The 22,167-nt window shown below is 42.0% G+C and overlaps 1 protein-coding gene across 2 annotated transcripts in view; it reads left to right on the top strand.

The window, feature by feature from the left end:
- The first annotated feature begins 14,375 nt into the window (after window positions 1-14,375).
- TOM1L1 (target of myb1 like 1 membrane trafficking protein) overlaps window positions 14,376-22,167 on the top strand; it is a 48,065-nt gene continuing 40,273 nt past the window's right edge. Inside the window, exons 1-3 of one of the 2 annotated variants that reach the window (XM_043584017.1) lie at window positions 14,376-14,627; window positions 17,002-17,086; window positions 19,162-19,240. In XM_043584017.1, coding sequence (XP_043439952.1) covers window positions 14,570-14,627; window positions 17,002-17,086; window positions 19,162-19,240 — 222 coding nt within the window. In that variant the 5' untranslated portion in view covers window positions 14,376-14,569. Of the gene's footprint in view, window positions 14,628-14,780; window positions 15,813-17,001; window positions 17,087-19,161; window positions 19,241-22,167 lie in introns of those variants that run through there. The other variant, XM_043584018.1, reaches the window with a different exon arrangement.

The raw sequence follows: 22,167 nt of genomic DNA, 5'->3' as shown, positions 1-22,167 counted from the left end.
TGGCTGCTCACACTTAGGTTTTCTTCAGATCTCCATGCTCTGGGCATGGTAACTTCTCTTGAGTTTTCTGAAGCGCGAGCTCATGGGCATAACTCTGTGGAAGTAGGACAGTGCAGTGGTTTCATATACCAGTGTTAAATGCATCTGCTACTTACTATAGGACCTTGGACAAGTTATCAATACTCTATGCGTTGGTGTCTAATACATGACAATTTTGCAAATCTTAGGTATGCTATTAATGCAGTTTGCTCCCTAACAGAATGATAATAGTAATGATGTCTATTTTCACCTGCTCTCAAGAGGGGATAACTAAAGAATTCATATTAATAATTTCAATGTACTCTCAGATCGATAAGAAGGAGTTTCCAAAAGCAGGGTGCAATGTTTGCCAATTGGCTAACCTTCTTGTTCTTAATAGTAAGAATGAATTAGAGAAATAAAATAACCTTCAGTATAGCTGTTGGGAAAAAAAGATACATTAACAAATCCAACCCCCCTTCAAAAATAAAGTACCTTTCTACCGTGAGTAGCTGCAGAATTGTACTTTCTTTCCCATTTTTGTGGAAGAAAAGGACAAAAATTTCTCCCCAAATCTGTTATTTTGAGATTGGCAGCTAGAGAAGGGGACCATAAAACACTGTCAGAGATGACAAGGGTTGAATTAAATTCCTGGGACTGTTAAGAGCAATGTAAAGGACTCATCTCTGGCCAGGGATAACCGGACATAAAAGAGTATTGATTAATAATGTAATCTTCCTTTAAACCTGTTCCCAGGCAGCCCCAAATCCTTTGCTGCACTCAGGTGAGAAATATGAAAAGTTTTCCCAAGATCTTCAAAAGAAGCAACAACTGGAATAAACTAGACTTGTCATGGCACAATTTCCACCATATGGAGCCCTAATGCCTCACTGAGCAACCCCTGAAGGGCCTGAAGGGGATACACATTCATGCAATGCCCCCAGAGAAAATGTCTGTGCTTTTTCAAGGGGAGTTTTACTTAGTCTTATACACGTCATTCAAGCATTAGAGAAAAAGCATGAAACAAATGATTAACAGAGAAATATTCTAACATAGCCAGCCATAGCGGTGGTGAATATTTGATATACAACTCTGGTTCTCAACCTGCAGGCAGAGGAGAGTCTTAGCTAGGCTCTTTGGAGTTCTCAGAAACAAAGATTCATTGAGGTTACCTCCAGCAATGGGAAATCAGCTGTGAGGCCACATGTGGAAATAAAAACAACAGAAGTCTCCCAGGAACTCAGGAAGAGCTACACTGAAGCTGGACTATGGATTAAAAATTGTAAGGTTTTTGTTTTCTTTTTCTTTTCAGGGCATACAATTCTCAAGACCCATTGTCTTGTCAGGAATTTAGCATCCAAAGTTTGACAACCATCACCAATGGTAAACTCAGATTCTCTACTATTGATATCATTAACCAACTACTCCACCCTCTACTTAGATATTATTTTCTGTCTTTTGCCTTTGATTTACAGATACCTTCTGATTACTCTTGGCTCCTGATGTAGCTGACCATAGTAATATTTTTGTATCTACCTATCTATTTATCTATCTACCTATCCATCCATATGTCTGTCAAGAAACACTGATTTTTCTCAAAAATCTGATATCAAGTTCCTTCCAAGGCTGCTCATCACCTTGAGACGGGCTGATATATTTGCTACCCCTTACTTCAAATGGCCTCTCCTGGTCTAATGAGCTAAATTATTATTATTTTTTAACATTTATTTATTTTTGAGAGAGACAGATCATGAGCAGGGGAGGGCAGAGAGAGTGGGAGACACAGACTCCAAAGCAGGCTCCAGGCTCTGAGCTGTCACCACAGAGCCCGACGCTGGGCTCAAACTCATGAACTGCGAGATCATGACCTGAGCTGAAGTTAGTCGCTTAACCGACTGAGCCACCCAGGAGCCCCTAAAATGGTAGCATCAAATGATTTAGAACAGACATCCGCAAAGTATGGTCCACAGGCCAAATCTGGCCTGCCACCTTTTTTTTTTTTTTTTTTTTTTTTTTTTTTGTACTCTGATTCATTTATGTATTGTGTGTGGCTGCTCTCATACTGCAGGGGCAGGCAGAGTTCAGTAGTGCCCCACAAAGCCTAAAATATTTACTATCTGGCTCTTTACAGAAAGTGTCTCCTGATCCCTGATTTAGAACATGGCCAAGTGTTCAAAGCAAGGAAATGCTCTGGAATGAGTTGTATGTGGGTTTCCTCAGGAAGGGCTCAGGACTATCTATAGCAGGTTATCTGAGACTAAAGTTCTCAGGGAGGCTCAGAATTAAGTCTTTGGGTCCACGTGCACATACAGCCTGAGTAAATGTACATATGTTTTAACATATATAGATGATTTTGTTGTAAATAATATATAAATTAATTCACTTACAAGTGATATTTATCCTATGTTATCTCTTTCATAACTTTTTTTTTCCTCCCATGAATTGGAACATACCTCCGAGCATGTTGGAAAGCCCTGATACAGAAATAACAAAACAGGACATGATCTGACAAGCATTTCTCTTTTGCTCTGGGGTGAAATTAATATTAACAATTAACATTGTTGTCTTACTATGCTTTTGTAAGGAACATGTTTGAGCACTCACCTTATAACCTGGAGCTGAGAGTAATATGAAATACTATGATTTCTACCACTTCTATCCTAGGCATCCCAAAACTCATCTTGATGCTTTTTTTTTTTTTTTTTTTTTGAAAAGGAGCCAACGAGAACGAAAGGGTGATCACTAGATTCCAGGACTTGATGAAAAGTAAAATTTTTTTTCCATATGTACAAAGAAATTACCTTTGCCTACTAAGTCATCAATTCTTTCCTTACCTAATTGTGAGCACTTGGAGCTCAAAGATTGGATTTTACCTCCTTCACAAACCAGTGAATCCTTATGTGTTTGTAGAATGAAGAAGTGAATGTTGCCATATGTTCTCATAGCTCAGTTAGCAAAGCTGACATGAAGGACCTCTAAACTGTGAAGGAAATTGGGCACACCTCTGTAACTGCTATCTCCCCTACCGAGACAGAAAAGCACTTAAGCAAAAGTTCTCCCTGTAAGGGAGTCAGGGGCAGAGTTTGTGAAATCCGGACTTACAAGAGCTCTCTTCCCTTCCTGGTCATTGCATCATTTGTGCTAACAGACCTGGTTCTAACCCTACGCTGCAAAGACCCTTAATCCACGCTGTCACCTTATCTTCCATGCGAAGTTAGTTCCCACTCTGTGCTCCTGTGGTACTGTGTCCACACATTTAGTTACTACTTGGGCTGAATTGCAATTATCACTTACTAGACAGTTCCTCTCACTGAGGCGTTCGTATTATGCCTCAGTGTGATAAAATTCAATCATGTGTGCTAAGTGAAGGAATGAATGAATAAATGATCTAATAAGTATGTAAAATATAAGGCTTGATACACTTTCATCTCCCTAGCCATCTATGCTAACTGATCATGGCATGTTTCCATTGCTAGACCCGTCTTCAAATCCACACCTCTCTTAATGGTGTAGCCTCTCCAGACAGGTTTTAATGATATTTCAAAGTTTGTGCAACTATAGATAATGTATTTGTCATTCAGAAGTTCAAATCCTAGACATGGATTTTATTAATCCTTCCCCTCCTGCAGCCACCTGATTCCTGACACAGGTCAAACAACCACCTGCCCTAGACCCCCATCTGCCTTCTAGATAAAGAATACCAGGTTTTACTGTTATGCCACATTTTACTGCCAATGTGAGATCCCAGGAAAATAAAACAATGAGTGGAATCATTGTGCTTCCCTCAAGAGCAGCAGTCAAACCCCTGAAAAACACAGCTAACTGGGGTTCCTGGAGCCCTCCCTCCCGCTTCAGCGAAGCATTCTGCCAGAAAGTAGCTGCCCAGCTAGGCCTTTGGGAGAATTTGATAAGTTAAACAAGGCTGCCCTCTCGTGGTTAGGGAAAAAATTACCTGTATAAAATAAAATGCCTTCTATTCTCCATACCCAAGAAATTCAGGGCCCTCTATTGAAACTATGAATAATACTTATATATTTTTAAAAAAAAAACAGGTAATCTTTTTTACTGTTTTTGGCATGTTTCTTTTTTTTAATATGAAATTTATTGTCAAATTGGTTTCCATACAACACCCAGTGCTCATCCCAACAGGTGCCCTCCTCAAGACCCATTACCCACCCTTCCCTCCCTCCCACCCCCATCAACCCTCAGTTTGTTCTCAGTTTTTAAGAGTCTCTTATAGTTTGGCTCCCTCCCTCTCTAACATTTAAAACCAGATAGTTTAGAGTACACTGCAGTAAACTTTTAAGATAGATAAAAATGAATGACAAGTAAAATTGTTAGTGAAAAGTACATTCACCATTTAAAACCTGCTCTACAGTGGAGTGCCTGGGTGGCTCAGCCAGTTGGGAGACTGACTTTGGCTCAGGTTACAGTGTCACATTTTGTGGGTCTGAGCCCTGTGTCGGGCTCTGTGCTGAGGGCTCAGAGCCTGGAGCCTGTTGCAGATTTCGTGTCTCCCTCTGTCTCTGCCCCTCCCCCGCTTGCGCTCCATCTGACTCTGTCTCTCAAAAATAAACATAAAAAAAATTTTTTTAAGCCTGCTCTAGATTGAATTATAATCAAGAATTCATTACTGGTTCCAGGATTTAGAAGCAGATGGAAGAATTCCTTAATACATGGAATTTCTTTCTTTTTAAAAATTTGTTAGTGTTTATTTATTTTTGAGAGAAACAGAGTATGAGCGGGGGAGGGGCAGAGAGAGAGGGAGACACAGAATCTAAAGCAGGCTCCAGGCTCTGAGCTGTCAGCACAGAGCCCAATGCGGGGCTCGAACCCATGAACTGTGAGATCAAGACCTGAGCTGAAGTCGGACAGTTAATTGACTGAGCCACCCATGTGCCCCAGGATTTCTTTAAGGGTGATTTATTTTAGACTTTAGTTGCCTTACACAGCAGGAACACAAGTCCCATTCCTATATTTATTCCTTGAGTGACTATCTATAAAGTACTTACAAGGGAATTTCAACAATTTTAAGATACTGTCTCTTTTTCCTCTCGTATTTTAACCTTCCTAATACATTTATCAACCGTGGTGTGTTACAATTTATCATCAGGTGGCAGAAGAGATGTGGATATAGTGGTCATTGCCTGGGCACATGCAATTTGTTTGTTATTGCTGGTGGCTCCCCAAACCACTGCAATGCCTTGAAATTTTGGCCCCAAACCTATGTAAGGACCACTTGGGGAGGGGAAATGAGTCCTGCTCCTTGTCTGAAAAACCTTTCATTGAAACTTTCTTGTTAGATTAAGAAAGCACCACCATCTAAACTTGTAAAACGGGTGTCAACACTTTAAAGGAAAGTACTAGGAGAGAATAGGAGGCACTGGAAGAGATGCCACATTCCCAGTGCTCTTGATGGCAGAAAGGGTGACATAGTGCTGGAAAATGCACCATCACACTGACATCTCTGAGTGAAAGAGTGGGTCTGGAGAGTTTGATTCTGTACGGGAAGACAAAAAAAATCTTTCTTAAATTTATTTTGCTTATGTTTTCCCTGCTGTATATGAACAGAAGTCATGTGTATCAAAAAAAAAAAAAAAAAAAAGATCTAGGTCTAGTGAGTTTCAGTGGGTTAGTTAAACAAATATAAACATTCTAAATGATAAGGAAGCAGGAAGTCATAGATTAGATGAAAACTTTTTTTTTTATCTTTTAGTAGTCCCTAATATAACAGTGCATTTTGCAACAGAAGATATTTTAGCTTCAGATTCTATGTCTCCTCTCTCTACCTGCCCCTCCCCCACTTGCACTCTCTCTCAAAAATAAATAAATATTTTATTTTATTTTATTGGTAATCTTTATTTATTTTTGAGAGAGAGAGAGAGTACGAGTGGGGAAGGAACAGAGAGAGGGAGACACAGAATCCGAAACAGGCTCAAGGCTCTGAGCTGTCAGCACAGAGCCTGACAATGGGGCAATGGGGCTTGAACTCATGAACAGTGAGATCATGACCTGAGCCGAAGTCGGACGCTTAACTGACTGAGCCACCCAGGCACTCCAATAAATAAATATTTATAAATAAATAAATAAATAAATAAATAAATAAAGGTAGGCTGGGTCTGGAGCCTGGGTGGCTCAGTTAGGCTCTTGATTTCAGCTCAGGTCATGATCCTAGGGTCACCAGATCGAGCCCTATGTCAGACTCCTCATTGAGTGTGGAGCCTGCTTGGGTTCTCTCTCTCTCTCTCTCTCTCTCTTTCTCTTTCTCTCAAAAAAAAAAAAAGAAAGAAAAAAACAGAAGAAGCAGGCAGAGTCAACTGTGACAAATGGTACTGGGAGGGAAAGCAGGATGAGTTGAGCAGCCTTAGTACTGGCAACGCCATATCATTTGAAAAGGACCTAAAAGCTGCACAGAAGTGGGTTGAGGATGAATGGGCAGTGTGGATGTAGGAGCAAATATTCATCTTTTTGGGTAAGTCTGCTTTCAGGGGCTGACAGACACTGTTGGGTGGGTCTTACCCGTAGGCAACGCAGGGTGATGAGAGGGTATGTTTTGCAGTGTATAAGGAGGAGTGGGCAATATTAAGTAACAAGGGCAACAAGTAAACACATAATTACACAAAATCACTCAGGTTATAATCAGTGTCATAAAAGGGCACAACCACAACAATATGATAGAAAGTAGGGAACAGGAGCCTACTTTATTTAGGCTTTGGGCTTTAGCAACTAGTGAACACCAGTGATATGTCAAGGCATTTGTTAAGAGTGTCCAAATGTTGTGTCCTTTAATCTTCAGACCTACATTTTGTGAAATGTGGAATTAGCTCCATGGTTCTAGATAAGGAAACAGGTGCTGAAGGAATGATTTGCTGGTCAAAGGCCACAGTTGGTGAATAGTAGTGCTGGAATTTGAAACATTTTGGCATCTACATGAAATGCCTCTGTTCACCTTGCTGTCCATTCCTCTTTCCAGGCTCTCCTGTGGATGAAAGCTCCCAGGAGCAGGCCCCTGGATCTGCTGTTCCACCACTCCAGCCTGAAATCCCATTTCTGAATCTCCGGGTTTTCCAGAGCCCCATTCCCACAGCCCCATTCTTTTTTCAAGTAAATTGTTCAACAAATCACACACTATTCATAATGTGCTGATAGAAACTAAATGTGTGACGGCAAAATGCTAGTGGGTGCTACTAGGACCATTTTTTTCCCTAACAGGTAACACCTGCATATTTAAAATGACGTTTAGAGAGATACTGCCAAGCCTTACTATTTCAGGCCACCTGGTGGACTGGATAAAAAAAACAAAACAATAACTAGTTAATATACACTGAGCTTTGTTATATGTCAAGCACCAGTTTAACTGCCTACATTCATCATCTCATTATTTTTCAAAAGAACCCTAAGAAGGGTTGGGATTATTTTTGTCACCTGAGAGCTGGGATTTGAACCCAGGTGAACTGACTTGCAAATCTGAACAAGATTTTCAAAAGAACACACAGGAATTAAATTACAAACCCTAAATGAGTTAAGTGTGAACTGATGAGACCATGAAATCTACAGATAGTTGGCTTGGGTTATGAAAATATTGGTTCCCTTAGTTTATTTTTCAAATAAAACTAGGTTTAAGCTTCATAGGAATCCTTTGAGATGACAAATTTAGCCAGCAGATGCCCTTTTATCCAAGACCTCCGTGAGATCCTTAATTGTAAAGATGATGAGGGAAGCTAAGGAAATCATTCGGATGGTTTAAAGTTCAACATTGGAAAGATATTTGCAAATGACATATTGGACAAAGGGCTAGTATACAAAATCTATAAAGAACTCACCAAAGTCCACACCTGAAAAACAAATAATCCAGTGAAGATATGGGCAGAAGACATGAATAGACACTTCTCTAAAGAAGACATCCAGATGGCCAACAGGCACATGAAAAGATGCTCAACGTCATTCCTCATCAGGGAAATACAAATCAAAACCACACTGAGATATCATCTCATGCCAGTCAGAGTGGCTAAAATGAAGAAATAAGGAGACTATAGATGCTGGAGAGGATGTGGAGAACCGGAACCCTCTTGCACTGTTGGTGGGAATGCAAGTGGTGCAGCTGCTCTGGAAAACAGTGTGGAGTTTCCTCAAAAAGTTAAAAATAGATCTACCCTATGACCCAGCAATAGCACTGCTAGGAATTTACCCAAGGGATACAGGAGTGCTGATGCATAGGGGCACTTGTACCCCAATGTTTATAGCAGCACTTTCAACAATAGCCAAATTATGGAAAGAGCCTAAATGTCCATCAACTGATGAATGGATAAAGAAACTGTGGTTTATATACACAATGGAGTACTACTTGGCAATGAGAAAGAATGAAATACGGCCTTTTGTAGCAACGTGGATGGAACTGGAGAGTGTTATGCTAAGTGAAATAAGTCATATAGAGAAAGACAGATACCATATGTTTTCATTCTTATGTGGATCCTTAGAAACTTAACAGAAGACCATGGGGGAGGGGAAGGGGGAAAAAAGTTAGAGAAGCAAACCATAAGAGACTCTTAAAAACTGAGAATAAATTGAGGGTTGATGGGGGGTTGGAGGGAGGGCAGGATGAGTGCTGGGCACTGAGAAGGGCACCTGCTGGGATGAGCACTGGGTGTTGTATGGAAACCAATTTGACAATAAATTTCATATTAAAAAATAAAAAAATAAAAATAGTAATAAATGAAATATGACATTTTACTCCTTAAAAAATAATAAAGTTCAATATTGGAGGGAGGATAAATGTTTAAAGTTGATCAACACACTCCTACTTGGCAGTGCTGGATGAGGAGCCATGAACAAGATGCTGCAGGTCCTCCTTGAAATCAGTGACTTGGTCCTTTCTCTGGGGACAGCAAGATGAAATTGAAAAAGGGCCCAAGCTTTGAATGAGACAAACCCAAATTCCTCTTGATTCTGAGTAAGTTTAGGCAAGTAAGTAGAACAGGAATGATTCTTAATTTACAAGATTATGAGGTTTATGGGAGATACCAAAAGCACTTTGTATAGTAGCTAACCCAGTAAAAAGACAGCAGGTGTTAGCCTCCACCACTCTTGACTGCCTTGCCCATGCTCATCTTGGGTCTCTGAGTTTGCCCAAAAGCTCACAGACAGGAAATAAAAACGTACGTGGCATGGGGTTCAGAGAAAGAAGACCTCTCTTGGGAAGCTGATACAGGTGATCCCAAGAGCAGGAAAGGAGGGAAAGCTGAGCTTGGAAGTTAATTTCCAGAATCAAGAGTTGCCAAGATTTAGTATATTAAAAATAACTGTTGAAATGAAGTCCACATATATCTTTGTACATCTGATGTCAAAAATAATAGGTAAATTATTGTGTAAGAGAGGGTAAATGTTAAAGCTAACTAATACATTTGTAGATGCATAGGGTCTTAGCTGCATTTGGGAGAACCCAGGCTTTAGTCCAATCCCTAAACACTATTAAGGCTTGTGACATTTAAGAACCGCTGGATTGAGCAGTGTCCATAGAGGGAAAAAGGCAAGGAGACAGATAAAGAACACAAGGCGGGGGGGCTCATTGAAGGGAAATAACTGATGGAAAGGGAAAAATTGAGGACAACTTCAAGATATTTTAAATGTGGAATAATGGTACCATTAGCCCATCTGGGGACATTGAAAAGTCTTGATGCCCTTGATGTATCCCAGGCTTGTTAAATCAAAATCTCAGGGTGGGACACAGGTATCAATACTCATTACAGCAACCCATGTGGTTCTAATATATCAATATTGCCTGCCTCAAAAATATTAGGTAGGATATTGAGATGAAAAAGGAGGCAGATGAGTATGTACATATATATATACCTAAGTTTAAGTTTATTTATTTATTTTGAGAGAGACGAGGAGAGGGGCAGAGAGAGAATCCTAAGCAGGCTCCACACTGTTAGTACAGAGCTCAATGCACGGGCTTGAACTCCCAAACCATGAGATCATGACTGGCACCAAAATCAAGGGTCAGATGCTTAACTGATTGAGCCACTCAGGTGTCCCTAATTCTAAATATATTGTTACGAGTTCTGAGTAGGCATCCAGGAGGGAATTAAGGACTGGATCTCAGAAAGAATAGAGAAGCTCCAGATTTTGGAGAGCCATTTATGTATTCAATAAACATTCATCAAGGCCTGTGAAGTGCCTGGATGGCAAGTCCAATAAACAGGGCCCTGTTCCCTTGAGAAACTTATATCTCAGAGACAGGGGGTAGATTTCAAACAAAGAAGTACTATAAAGTGCTGTGGGCTCTAAGAAATCTTTGTGTAGGACAGGGGGGAGAAAAGCTCAGTTCTCCTGGGAGTGGTCAGAAAAGTCTTCATAGAGAAGGGACAAGGAAAAGGCACCCTGAGGAAAATAAAGAGGAAAAAGTTGGACTGTGGAACTCTGACAGGCCAAAAAGGAAAATGGAGCCCCGTGAAGATGGTGTGAAACAGCAGTCAGAAAAAGGAGTGTAGGATAGAGAAGTGCACTGAAAGGTAAGGAGGGAAGAAGGCTGGCTAATGGGAAGGGCATCACACATCATCTCAATGTCCTACCTGATATTTTTGAGGAAGGCAATATTGATATTTTAGAATCACATGGATTGCTGTAATGAGTATTGATACTTGTGTCCCACCCTGAGATTTTGACCTAACAAGCCTGGGATACAGCTTTGGTTTTTCTAATCTGTAAAACAGTGATAATGTTACTGGTTTCATAGAACCATTTTGGATTAAGTGATAGTGCATGTAGTGTATTTAGAGCACAGCTAGCATATAGTTCCAGTACAGAAAATACTAGCCTTCTTGAACAAGTTCAGAAAGAACAGCAGGACTCTGCACCAGCAGATTATATGACTTCTCCTATTCCTGACTGCTTCAAGAGGTCTCCTTATGAATCAAACAGATTCTTTTTTTTTTAATTTTTTTTAACGTTTATTTATTTTTGAGACAGAGAGAGACAGAGCATGAACGGGGGAGGGGCAGAGAGAGAGGGAGACACAGAATCTGAAGCACGCTCCAGGCTCTGAGCCATCAGCCCAGAGCCCGACGCGGGGCTCAAACTCACGGACCGCGAGATCGTGACCTGAGCCGAAGTCGGACACTTAACTGACTGAGCCACCCAGGCACCCCTCAAACAGATTCTTTAAAGGGGGGGAGAGGCAGTGATGTCATGTTCAATAAGCAGATTCACCAATGGCAATAAGAGCTTCAGAATCAGGCAGCTATTACTCAAACTTGTAGCCAAGCTATGTATTAGCTTTATTTTTCTTAATTTCAGATTACATTTTTGTTAAGGTGAATTCTACCTGCCTTCAAGATTGTGAAGACTACATTCAGATAGATTTCCAGTTCCAGGCACTTCATGTATTTTTTTTTTTTATTTAAGTCCTAGTTAACATATAGTGTAGTACCAGTTTCAGGAGTAGAGTTTAGAGATTCTTCACTTACATATGACACCCAGTGCCCATGCTAACAAATGGCCTCCTTAATACCCATCCCCCATTTAGCCCATCCCCTCACCCACCTCCCCACCAGCAACCCTCAGTTTGTTCTCTGTATTTAAGTTTCTTATGGTTTGCCTCCCTCTCTATGGTTCATGAACCTCCCTAGGTTCATGTTTTGTTTCTTAAATTCCACATGAATGAAATCATGTGATATCTTTCTCTGACTGACTTATTTCACTTAGCATAATACATTCTAGTTCCATTCACCTTGCTGCAAATGGCAAGGTTTCATTCTTTTTGGTTGCTGAGTAGTATTCTATTGTATATATGTACCACATCTTCTTTATTCATTGGTCGATGGACATTTGGGCTCTTTCCATTATTTGGCTAATGTTGGTAGCACTGCTATAAACATTGCGGTGCATGTGCCCCTTCGAATCAGCATTTTTGTATCCTCTTGATGAATACCTACCAATGCACCTTCACATGTTTTAAATAAAGGTTATTTTCTTTGCTTCCACCTAGCATTATGACTTACATATAAATGTTTAGAAAGTATTCTTTGGAATTGAAATGGTGGTGTGGTGAGGGTTTTGCTCCTTATATCCAAAAATTTTACCATTGTTTCTTCCTGGGATTCTTCCCCTTCTCTGACTTTAGCTTGGTTGTGAATTCTACTATCCTGCTCCCAGATCATATTAACATTGAGTTGGTTTTCACCCCTGGGGATTAGGGGGATCTTGAGGAAAGTGGCGGAGCACAGAAAAAGGCTGCAAGCACCATAACACCCTCATGTGCACATGGGGAGAGAAAAACTTTTCCCCAGGTATAGCTGAGATCCTGGCTCTGATCACCCAGTCATAATATCCTCAACACACTTCCTGGTGCTATTTCTCCTGTTCTCAGTGCCTCAATCCCGTAACCCAAGAAAATAAAAAACAAAACAACCTCTCACATAAGTAGCAGAGTTGTGTTAAAAATCTGCCCAGGGGTGGGGCACCTGGGTGGTTCAGTCGGTTGAGCATCCCACTTCAGCTCAGGTCATGATCTCATGGTTTGTAAAGTTTGGGCCCCGCATTGGGCTCTGTACTGACAGCTCAGAGCCCGGAGCCTGCTTCGGATTCTGTGTCTCCCTCTCTCTCTGCCCCTTCACCACTCGTGCTGTCTCTTTCTGCCTCTCAAAAATAAAGAAAACTAATAAAAAAAATTTTTTTTAATCTGTCCAGGGGTGCCTGGATGGCTCAGTCAGTTGAGCATCTGACTTTTGATTTCGACTCAGGTCATGATCCCAAGCTCGTGGGATCGAGACCTGAGTCCAGCTCTGTGCTGGGTGTGGAGACTGCTTAAGGTTCTCTTTCTCCCTCTCTCTCTCTCTTTCATAAATAATATATAAATTAATAAATAAATAAATAGGAAAAAAGAAAAAGATCTGTCCAAATGGTTCGCTCCTTCGTAGTTCTCAGTTCCTTTTGGCAGGCTACTGACATCACCAGCAGCCTAAGCTACAGTAGACTTTCTCTTTAAGATTGTTTGGTTGTTGTGTTTCAGAGAAGGTGAAATATTCTCCTGGAGTCTATAACATAGAATAGAGATTAGGTTGGTGATGTCACAAAAGAGATTTTCAGCAGTGTTAGCAGGCTATATATAGTTATGACTAAAGAAATGGACAAAGGGCACCATCTGAAATAGCCACTCACCCTGGTGGAGAATATGAGTTACAGGTATGATCAACCCCGTTATAAGGAATGCCATCACATTAAAAATGTTTCATTCTCAGTTTTGCTCACGTAGGTCAAGAAAAATTTAAAATAACAGAAACAGGGGAAAAAAAAGTTAACCCTTTGGCACTGTTGCAATTGGTTTTGACTTGTGTTTTAAAATATAAGACCAAGAAAAAAAGAAATAAAATATAAGACTAAGGACATAAGTCAGAACAAGCCCCCTTTGATCTCTCTATTCACCCTTTCCAGGACCAAAGAAGGGCTTGTAGAACTGGCCCAAGTTGACTGCAGGAAGCAAGGTCTGGAGGGACAGAGAACCCAGTTAATGGCTAGCTGCCATCACCTGGAGACACCCCACTCTCTAGCAGTCTCTGGCATCACTGGAGATTGTTAACATGGCTAATCAGATGTTAATTGAATGCGCAGGAAAAGGAAATAAATTCTGCTTCTGAAAAGCAGCTGGAAAGGGCTTGGACTGCTCAGGCTCAGATTTACATTCCAAAGCAGTCCTGAAGCCAAACCCACTCCCTGGCAGAGCAGGAGGAAAACCCCTCTCCTCAGCTTTACTGGAAAACACAACTCCGAGGAGGGAGGGTCAGGAACCCACAGCTTTCATGGAGGCGCCCTGTGGTCCCTCAGGAAATACAGGCGAGACAAAGGCCGCCGGGTCCTGGGGCGTCCCTAAATTCGAAGCCAATCCCTCCTCCTATTTATCACCTCCTTTAAAGGGCAAGGAAGACACCTCCTCAGGATCTCTGGGGTGACGGTGGGGGCGGAAAGTAAGGATTTCTACTTACTCCATTCATTCAGTGGTTAAATATTTATTTTGTGGTGACAGACACTGACCTAAGCGGTTTATATCCCTAATTCTCACAATAATCCTCAGATCTGTGTTATTAACCCGATATTTCCTTCTCTACAAAGCGGAGCAAGAGGCGCAGAGCACAGCAGCAACTTGTCCGGTAAGCGGTGAAATCAGAGCCTGGGTCTCTAATCTCCAGGCTGTGGCCGTTGGGCCGCCGGCTCCTAGGGGCTACAAGCCCACCTCGGTCTCTTGTCGGCGTCCCGCGAGCCCTCCCGCGGGCTCCACGCGGCGGCCACAGCCCGCCCGCGCCACCTGGAGCTGGCAGCGCCGCCTCCTCGCTGGTCCCGCGAGGCACGTGGCAGGTGCGCGGGCGCCCAGTGTCCCCGCCCCCGCGCCCCACGCAGGGTGCCCGGCGCCCCGCAGCGGCAGGGCAGGTCGCGCAGCCTCCGCCGAGCCCGGGAAGCGCTCGGACGAAGAGGAGGAGCCAGGGGCACCGAGCAGGTGGAGTCGGGAGCACGAGAGCGGTGGAGGCGGATTTCCTGGGCCCGGCTCGGTGGGGCTACTATGGCGTTTGGGAAGAGTCACCGGGATCCCTATGCGACCTCCGTGGGCCACCTCATAGGTAAACAGCCGGGGCGGGAGGGGAGAGAGACGCCAGGGCCGGCTTTGGGGGCCCGGGGCCCCTTCCCGCTTGACTCCATTCTCGGCCTGGTCCAACTTGGAGGAAACCCTTCCCTTTCCTTCCTCTGCCCCCCCCCCCCCCCGCCCCCGGAACTTTCCCAGGGCACCCGCATCGCACCCAGCGCCTTCGAAGCATTTCTTTGTGGCCGACTCCCTCTGGAACCCCTCCTCAAACTCTACCTCCCTTTTGGTGCTCCCCGGAAAGTGTAACCGAACAGGTGAATCACGCACGTGATTCAGGTGTGGAGTGTTTGGGCCTCTGCAAGGAGAGAGGGTAAACTTCTGTGCCAGGAGAAAGCTGTTCATATCGTACGCCCACTCGAGGGCCCAGTGTGGCTCTGACCTGTTCACCGAAGAGGGAAGAAGCCTCGCCGAGGTTGAGTGATGTGACTTCTGTGTGAGAGGCAGGTCCTTTAAATCGGTCCTGTCTGGCGCCAAGCCCTTAACAAGCTGAGTTACTTTTTGTGAGTAAACAAAGAGAATGAAAATGCCCAGCACTGGAGTGAGGGAAGCGGGAGCGGAGGAACAGTCGGGGTCGCAAGAGGCCTTTGGAGGCACCACGCAGGTATTTGCCTAACTCCTTCCTTTCATCTGTGGCTGTACTCTGAATAACGTACCGGGAAGCAGAAACCAGCGACTGGATTGTCTTACCAGTGCCCTCTCCCTTCCTCCCTTCTCCTCAACACCTCCCTCGGGGAACCGGGTGTGGCACGGTGCCTATGGATGCCAACCAAACATGCTAAATATAATGTCAGGAACTTAGTGGGGTGACGACATCCTGAGAACCAGGTGGTTACAGTAAGGAGGCTCAGATTTGGGCAGTTTTGCCTGCAGCTCCATTAACAGTGGGGAACACCCCACCCGTCCTGAACCTTAGTTCCCACATCTTCATAAGGGGGTGAAAGTGACCATCACCAAGGGGGGGGAGATGCTTTCTAAACTGTTGCTGGCTATATCCCTATTGGACATTAAAATGAACTTTGAGTGGATATAGATTCAGACTGTGTCTTCATAGGCTGATGATTTAATGTTGTAAATATTTGCTGACTGCCAGCTATACACCTGGACCTGGATGAGGCAAGGGTGAGACATGGTCCCCACCCTCACGGAATGAGCAATCTTGTAGGTAAGACAGACACATTATGTAGTAGCTACAATATAGTACCCTTGCAATATAAGAAAACTGTAAAACAAAACTTATGGAACGGGAGAAACTGACTTTGTCATGGCTTTTGAAGGGTGAATAGGAGTTTTCTAGGAAGAAGGGAAGGTAGGAGGAAGCGCTTGAAATGGGGGCAAGGAATCTGGGAGAAGGAACAATAGTAGGTGTCTAAATGACGCAAAGTTGTTCAGCTCTGTCTATGGAGTGCCAAATTCAAATGATACTTTTCCTAGATACGGAAGCAGACTAAGCTTTGGGGTTCTTCCAACCAAACCCTTTTCTTCCTTCCTCTTCATTCTCCTTTTTAACTTTTTCTTCATTCCCCCTAGACCTAGTGTTTTCATGCTGAGGATCTCCTCCTCCCATGAAGGAAATATATTGAGCTCATTTAGGTTGTGTTCTGTTACTCTTCCCAGATGGCATTTTATATTCTTACCGAGAATATCTGGAGAGGGAAAATTATCTGATTGTTTAATGATGTGGTTCCAGGTGCAGAAGCACTCCAGTCTGCCTGGTGCAGGTTTGGTTAGTAAAGGTGCTGGGAGTGACCTTGCTCTAATGCTCAAGGACACAGACAATTTCAGTAGTTCTGATCACCCTCTTTCTCAGTATGCCCCTCCCCAACTCTAGGAGACTAAATGACTTAAAAAAACAAATAAAAACGGACATCAAATAACTGAAATTTGAGTGCTAGTTCTACCTTGTACTGGCTGTGTAGCCTTAGGTAATTTCCTTAACTTCTCTAAACTTCTGTCCGTCATCTGTAACAGTGGGTTAAATGAAGTTGCATAAGGTAAAATACTTTGCACTATGCACTTCACTTTGTGCACCGCTCAACAGGTGCTTGTCCTCAGAAAGACAGGCAGGCAGATGGAGGTTTGGCTGGCCTGTCTTGGCCCTGCAGCCTGAGTATTGTGCCTGTAGCTTTTATTAATAGGTCCATTACTGCTGTAATGGCAGCACTCTGAACTTGAATTCTGATTGATTCCTGAATTACTGGGAATTGCTCAGGAAAAAAAAAAAATCTCTTTGTCTTTTGGTAATATAAACTTAATGGTACTTGCTAGTAAACCCCAAGCAGATTATTTCGGGAAGGTCAGACATTTCTTCTTCTGTGTTAGCTCAGACTCAACACAAGAGCTTTTCTTTGCAGAAAAGGCTACATTTGCCGGAGTTCAGACTGAAGATTGGGGCCAGTTTATGCACATCTGTGACATAATTAACACTACCCACGATGGGTGAGTACAGTGTGTGGTGCACGCGTTTACCTCTGATAAGAAGCATCAGGACTACAGCACATTTTCTCTTGAACACTCTTTGGTTTTCTTGAGTGTTTTCGTCACCCCTTGGGCACCACTATCTTTTGAAGGTGTGTCTAGTTGAAACATTAAGACGGCTGCTTATTTCAGTGTGTGGAATACTTGAGAATCCATTATAATTTTTCTCTTTGCCTTTTCTTCAGTAGTTTCAAATTTTGTCTTTGTGAAGCTCAAATTCCTTTTTCTTCAAAGAAAGGAGAATTTTTTCCTTCTTTAGAAATTCCCCCTGCTCTGATTGCCAGTATTTTATGTTACTTTAACTGAAAAATATTATCCAGAAGCTAGTAAACTCCTACTGGTGACCTGTCCTGGGCAATTGTCATTATTTATTTATATATTTTAACGTTTATTTATTGTTGAAAGACAGAGTCAGAGTGTGAGCAGGGGAGGGTCAGAGGGAGAAGGAGACACAGAATCTGAAATAGGCTCCAGGCTCTGAGCTGTCAGCACAGAGCCCGATGCGGGGCTGGAACTCACAAACCACGTGATCGTGACCCAAGCCCAAGTCAGATGTTTAACTGACTGACCCACCCAGGCGCCCCAAGGCAATTGTCATTATTAACCGGGAATTAACCTAGCAGCCTTTTTTTCCTCTCCTTGTTTGTGAGACAATTTTTTCTTAATGTCGACTGGCCCACGTTCATGCTGTGTTCTTAAATGGTGTGCTTTTGTTATACGTTTTAAACTTTAGGGAATTGAAGCTTTAAATAAAATCATTAAGGTCAACTGTTTTGTGAATTTAGTCTGAATTACAGATTGTTATAAGGGATACAATTCTGTTACTTTTTCTGTGTACATTAAACTGATAACTGATAGCAAAAAGATTTAGTCTAGTTTATGTTGATTGTTGACGAAGAAAACATACATAATTGTTGATTATATTAATTGACTGTACTTTAAGGTGTTTATGGTGTTTTCCCTATCATCTTGTTTACCATATTTGGTTCCTCTGGCCTTTTCTTCACTGATAATACTAATTTCTTCATTGATAATACAAAAAGGGAATCTCAAAGTAAAATGTTTCCTTTCAAAAAAGTACCTTTATTCTTAAACTTTTCTAAGCATTTAATCTTAGATTTTATGTATGATTTTTTAGAAATATAGATAATATCTATATATTTATAATAGTTATAATTCTAGGTAAGCATATGTAATTGTCCTATAATAGGAATTCTATCCATGCAAACACAGACAAAATTGGAAGGTAATGTAAAAAGGATTTGTATCTTTTTTTTCAGTTTTGTTGAGCTATAATTAGCAAACAGCACTGTAGAAGTTTAAAGTGTACAGCATGATGCTTTGACCTGTATGTATTGTAAAATGATTACCACAATAAGTTAACATCTGTCACCTCATACAGTTAACAAAAAAAAATTGGGGGCCTCGTGATGAGAGCCTTTAGGGTCTCCTCTTAGCACCTTTCAGGTATCCCATCAGCAGTGTTAACTATAGTCATCATATTATACTTTACATCTCCCAAGAAGTGATCTTCTAACTGGAAGTTTACTGTACCTTTCAATCACATCAAAGTAAATTTTGACCCTCTGTTTCTACATAATTGTTCCTTTTATAATGTAAAATTGTAGCCCATCAGAAGCTGACCTACTTAGTTATAATTCCTCCTATATCCCCTTCCCTCTAGGGTGCTCAGGAAATAGTCTTAAAAATGGTAACCTTCATTGTTTTGGAAATTACATTTCCTATAAACCAGTTTTGTGCAGTTATAGAAGGATATGGATATGAATACATTTCATGTGTAGTGTTTTCTGAGTAATACTGTTATGTAAATATTCTATTTGATTCTTAAGGGGGTAGATGGTATTGTCTGCCTACGTGTATGAGGAAACAGGTGTGAGAAGTTAAGTAATCTGCCCAGGGTCACACAGCAGAACCAGGACCTTGGTCTTCTCTTTCCATGATACATATTGATTTTCAGAGACTTCTTATTTTTGGCAATGCCTAAATTGATGATTCCATTGTATTTATTGCTATAGGCCAAAAGATGCAGTAAAAGCTTTGAAGAAAAGGATTTCCAAAAACTACAATCATAAAGAAATCCAGCTTACCTTGTCAGTAAGTATTTTTAATATTATGATTAAGACTCTAGGATTTCCCAAGCTATAGTCACATTTTTAGTTTGGAGTAAACAAAACAAAGAAAGAAAGAAAGAAAGAAAGAAAGAAAGATAGATAGATAGATAGATAGATAGATTCTGAGATAATAGGTTAGCACAAAGTTATTTACCATATGAATTAAAACTGAGAATTGCAGGGGCGCCTGGGTGGCGCAGTCAGTTAAGCGTCCGACTTCAGCCAGGTCACGATCTCGAGGTCCGTGAGTTCGAGCCCCGCGTCAGGCTATGGGCTGATGGCTCGGAGCCTGGAGCCTGTTTCCGATTCTGTGTCTCCCTCTCTCTCTGCCCCTCCCCCATTCATGATCTGTCTCTCTCTGTCCCAAAAACAAATAAAAAACGTTGAAAAAAAATTAAAAAAAAAAAAAACAAAAACTGAGAATTGCAAAATTGAGAGAGTTTTGCCGATTGTAATAAATAGCATTTAATTTCGTGGAGAGCGTGTTCCTGGAAAATCAGCTTTTCCTGCTCAGGAGATGGGAACTGGTAATTCAAAACTTGTAGACACTGATCCAGTCAAGAAGTCTGTCTATGTGTTACCCATGGGGAGAATTGAAGTCTTGAAAAATGCTTCCCTGTTAGCTTTTTACCTCACTTGAACAGCTCTGTGGAATTCTGAGGTACTGGCAGCTCATTAAGTTTCAACCAACCTCCCCTGCGTGGTATAATTTGGAGAGTGTTCTTTGTTCATTTAAAGAGTGCTGTACACCTTACTGTCTGTGACTTGGGTGTGGGCATTTATTGGATGCCTTCCCGTTTCCACCCCCCACCCCCATCCTGGGCCATAGGATCTCTTCAGTCACTTCCAGTGAGTTGCCTTTTTCACTAAGGTAGGTTTTGTAAGCCCTGCCTTCTGCCCAAGAGTGAGCTCTGTAGCTTTCTCATTTTTCCTGCATGCCTTTGTTTACCTCAGCCAAGCCCCAGGCCACAAGGTTAAGGACCTAATCAGCCAGTATCACCCTCCCCTTAGGGGCTCTGGGAGTATTTATCAAGAGGACTATGGGACTGAGGTGACCACAGCTCCAGTGTTTGAGTTTCAAGGGAAGAAAACTGCCATATTGCTTGAGAAGATAAATGTATGCCACCTTCTATGTTTCAGCCTGTGGTATTATTTCACCTTCTTACAGGTGTTTATATGCTGGATGTGTCTTTTTCTCTGTTGTGCCCAGCCTTCTTGGCATTTCTGTGGTTTCTTCTTATCCCTATCTCCCTCTCTGTTTCCATCCTGGTTCCCTTTTCTGATGATGAGCTGGGGAGAAGGTGAGGTTATTCTAGAGTGTTGTCTCTTCTGGCCCTCCATTTCTCTTTGGGTTCCCACTCTTTCTTCCGTTTGGGTAGTTCGGTATCTAAAGCCTTACTACCAGCTACCTGCCTGTTCCCATTACCTGTTCCACCTCTGATAACTGTACATCTTCCACCTCATGTTTTCCATACCAGAATGTGAGAACAAACAAATCTAAAACCTACCTATGCCAAAGTAAGGGGAGGGGGGAGTCATGGGTTGGGGGTCAGAATAGCCCCTCATTGTTAGGTCAGAGTTCATTAAGGTACCTACTTCTTGGGTTTTCTTTAAATAGGCCTTTGACTCTTGATAGCTTCATGTAGATTTGCCCCAATCACTTCATTTCTGACTACTCACTGCATTGCAGAGGTGTTTATGGCTTCAGAACAGACTTTAATGTTAACTTGAGCCAGACTTAATTATGAGGGAAATTAGCCACAGAAAGAATCATTCAATGTCTGTCAAAGCAATTACATGTTTACCAATGAATTCTTTAAAAATGGATGCCCATATGTGACACTTCCATTTTATTACTCTGAAGTGATGAGAGCCTGTCAAAGTCAATTATAAACGTTCTTTGAATTATGTGTCATTTGGGTTCTCCATGGACTTCGCTGATCTTGATTAGGTCTTTGATGGGACTGGACTACACTGCAATTTCCTACCATCAGTTGGTGGGGCAGTTTTGTCAAGAAGCCGATAGATTGGTTTTTTAAAAAGCATTTTGTTACCAAACTTCATAACTCTTAGCCAGAGGCTAGCCCTTTGAAAGCGACCTTGTGATAAGTCTCAGCAAGATACTATTATTGTCAAGTGGACAGTGGTTGAACAGGTTCCTGGGAATCAATTAATTAATAGGCCTTTGTGGAACACCACCTAGGTGGTGACTTGTGGGGGCTTCAGAATTTGTGTAAAATGTATCTGTTTATCCAGGAGCTCATTGTAGGGTGAGCTCATCCCCTGGGATGGCCATACCTCTGTGGGGTCTTCAGCTCTGGATGGCCCCAAAGCCTGGTTTACTATGTTTGGTTTAGAAATTGCAAGAAATAAAACCACCAAGTAGCTCTTTTTCTTCCAGTTTTTCTAAGAAGAATATTTATATCTGCTAGTCAACATATTCTCTCTTGATAGGAAATTATCCATGGGAACAGATGATCAAAATCGTTACCATTTATTAAGGTCCTGCTATCTGTGTGGCTCTTCATATACATTATATTTCATTTAGGCCTTACAAGAAGTCTCTAAAGCGAGGTATTATGGCTCATTTTGCAGATGAGAAGACGGAGGCTTGGAAGGATAAACAACTTGCCAAGTCCAGCACAAAAGGAGATTAGTGAGACCTACTCTTTAGTCTTACCAAGTCTCTCTTGGTCCCTTGGCTTCTAGGTTCTCTATCCCACCTGAGATTATGGTGTCTATTTCCAGAGATAGGTTATCTGAACATGATCTGAATGCTTAAATTGTACCAAAGCCCAGTTTCAGAATGTGTAAAAGCGGGGTATTTTTCCAGTTTGGCACAATAGGTTCTATTGCTTATCTCTGTGGGCTCTGGGGTGAAAAGAGGTACTGGTGACATAATGAAAGAGG

The sequence above is a fragment of the Prionailurus bengalensis genome, chromosome E1 (assembly GCF_016509475.1).
Source record: "Prionailurus bengalensis isolate Pbe53 chromosome E1, Fcat_Pben_1.1_paternal_pri, whole genome shotgun sequence".
Taxonomy (NCBI): Eukaryota; Metazoa; Chordata; class Mammalia; order Carnivora; family Felidae; genus Prionailurus; species Prionailurus bengalensis.
The sequence above is the reverse complement of the archived record's forward strand: the minus strand, read 5'-3'. Positions and strand labels throughout refer to the sequence as shown.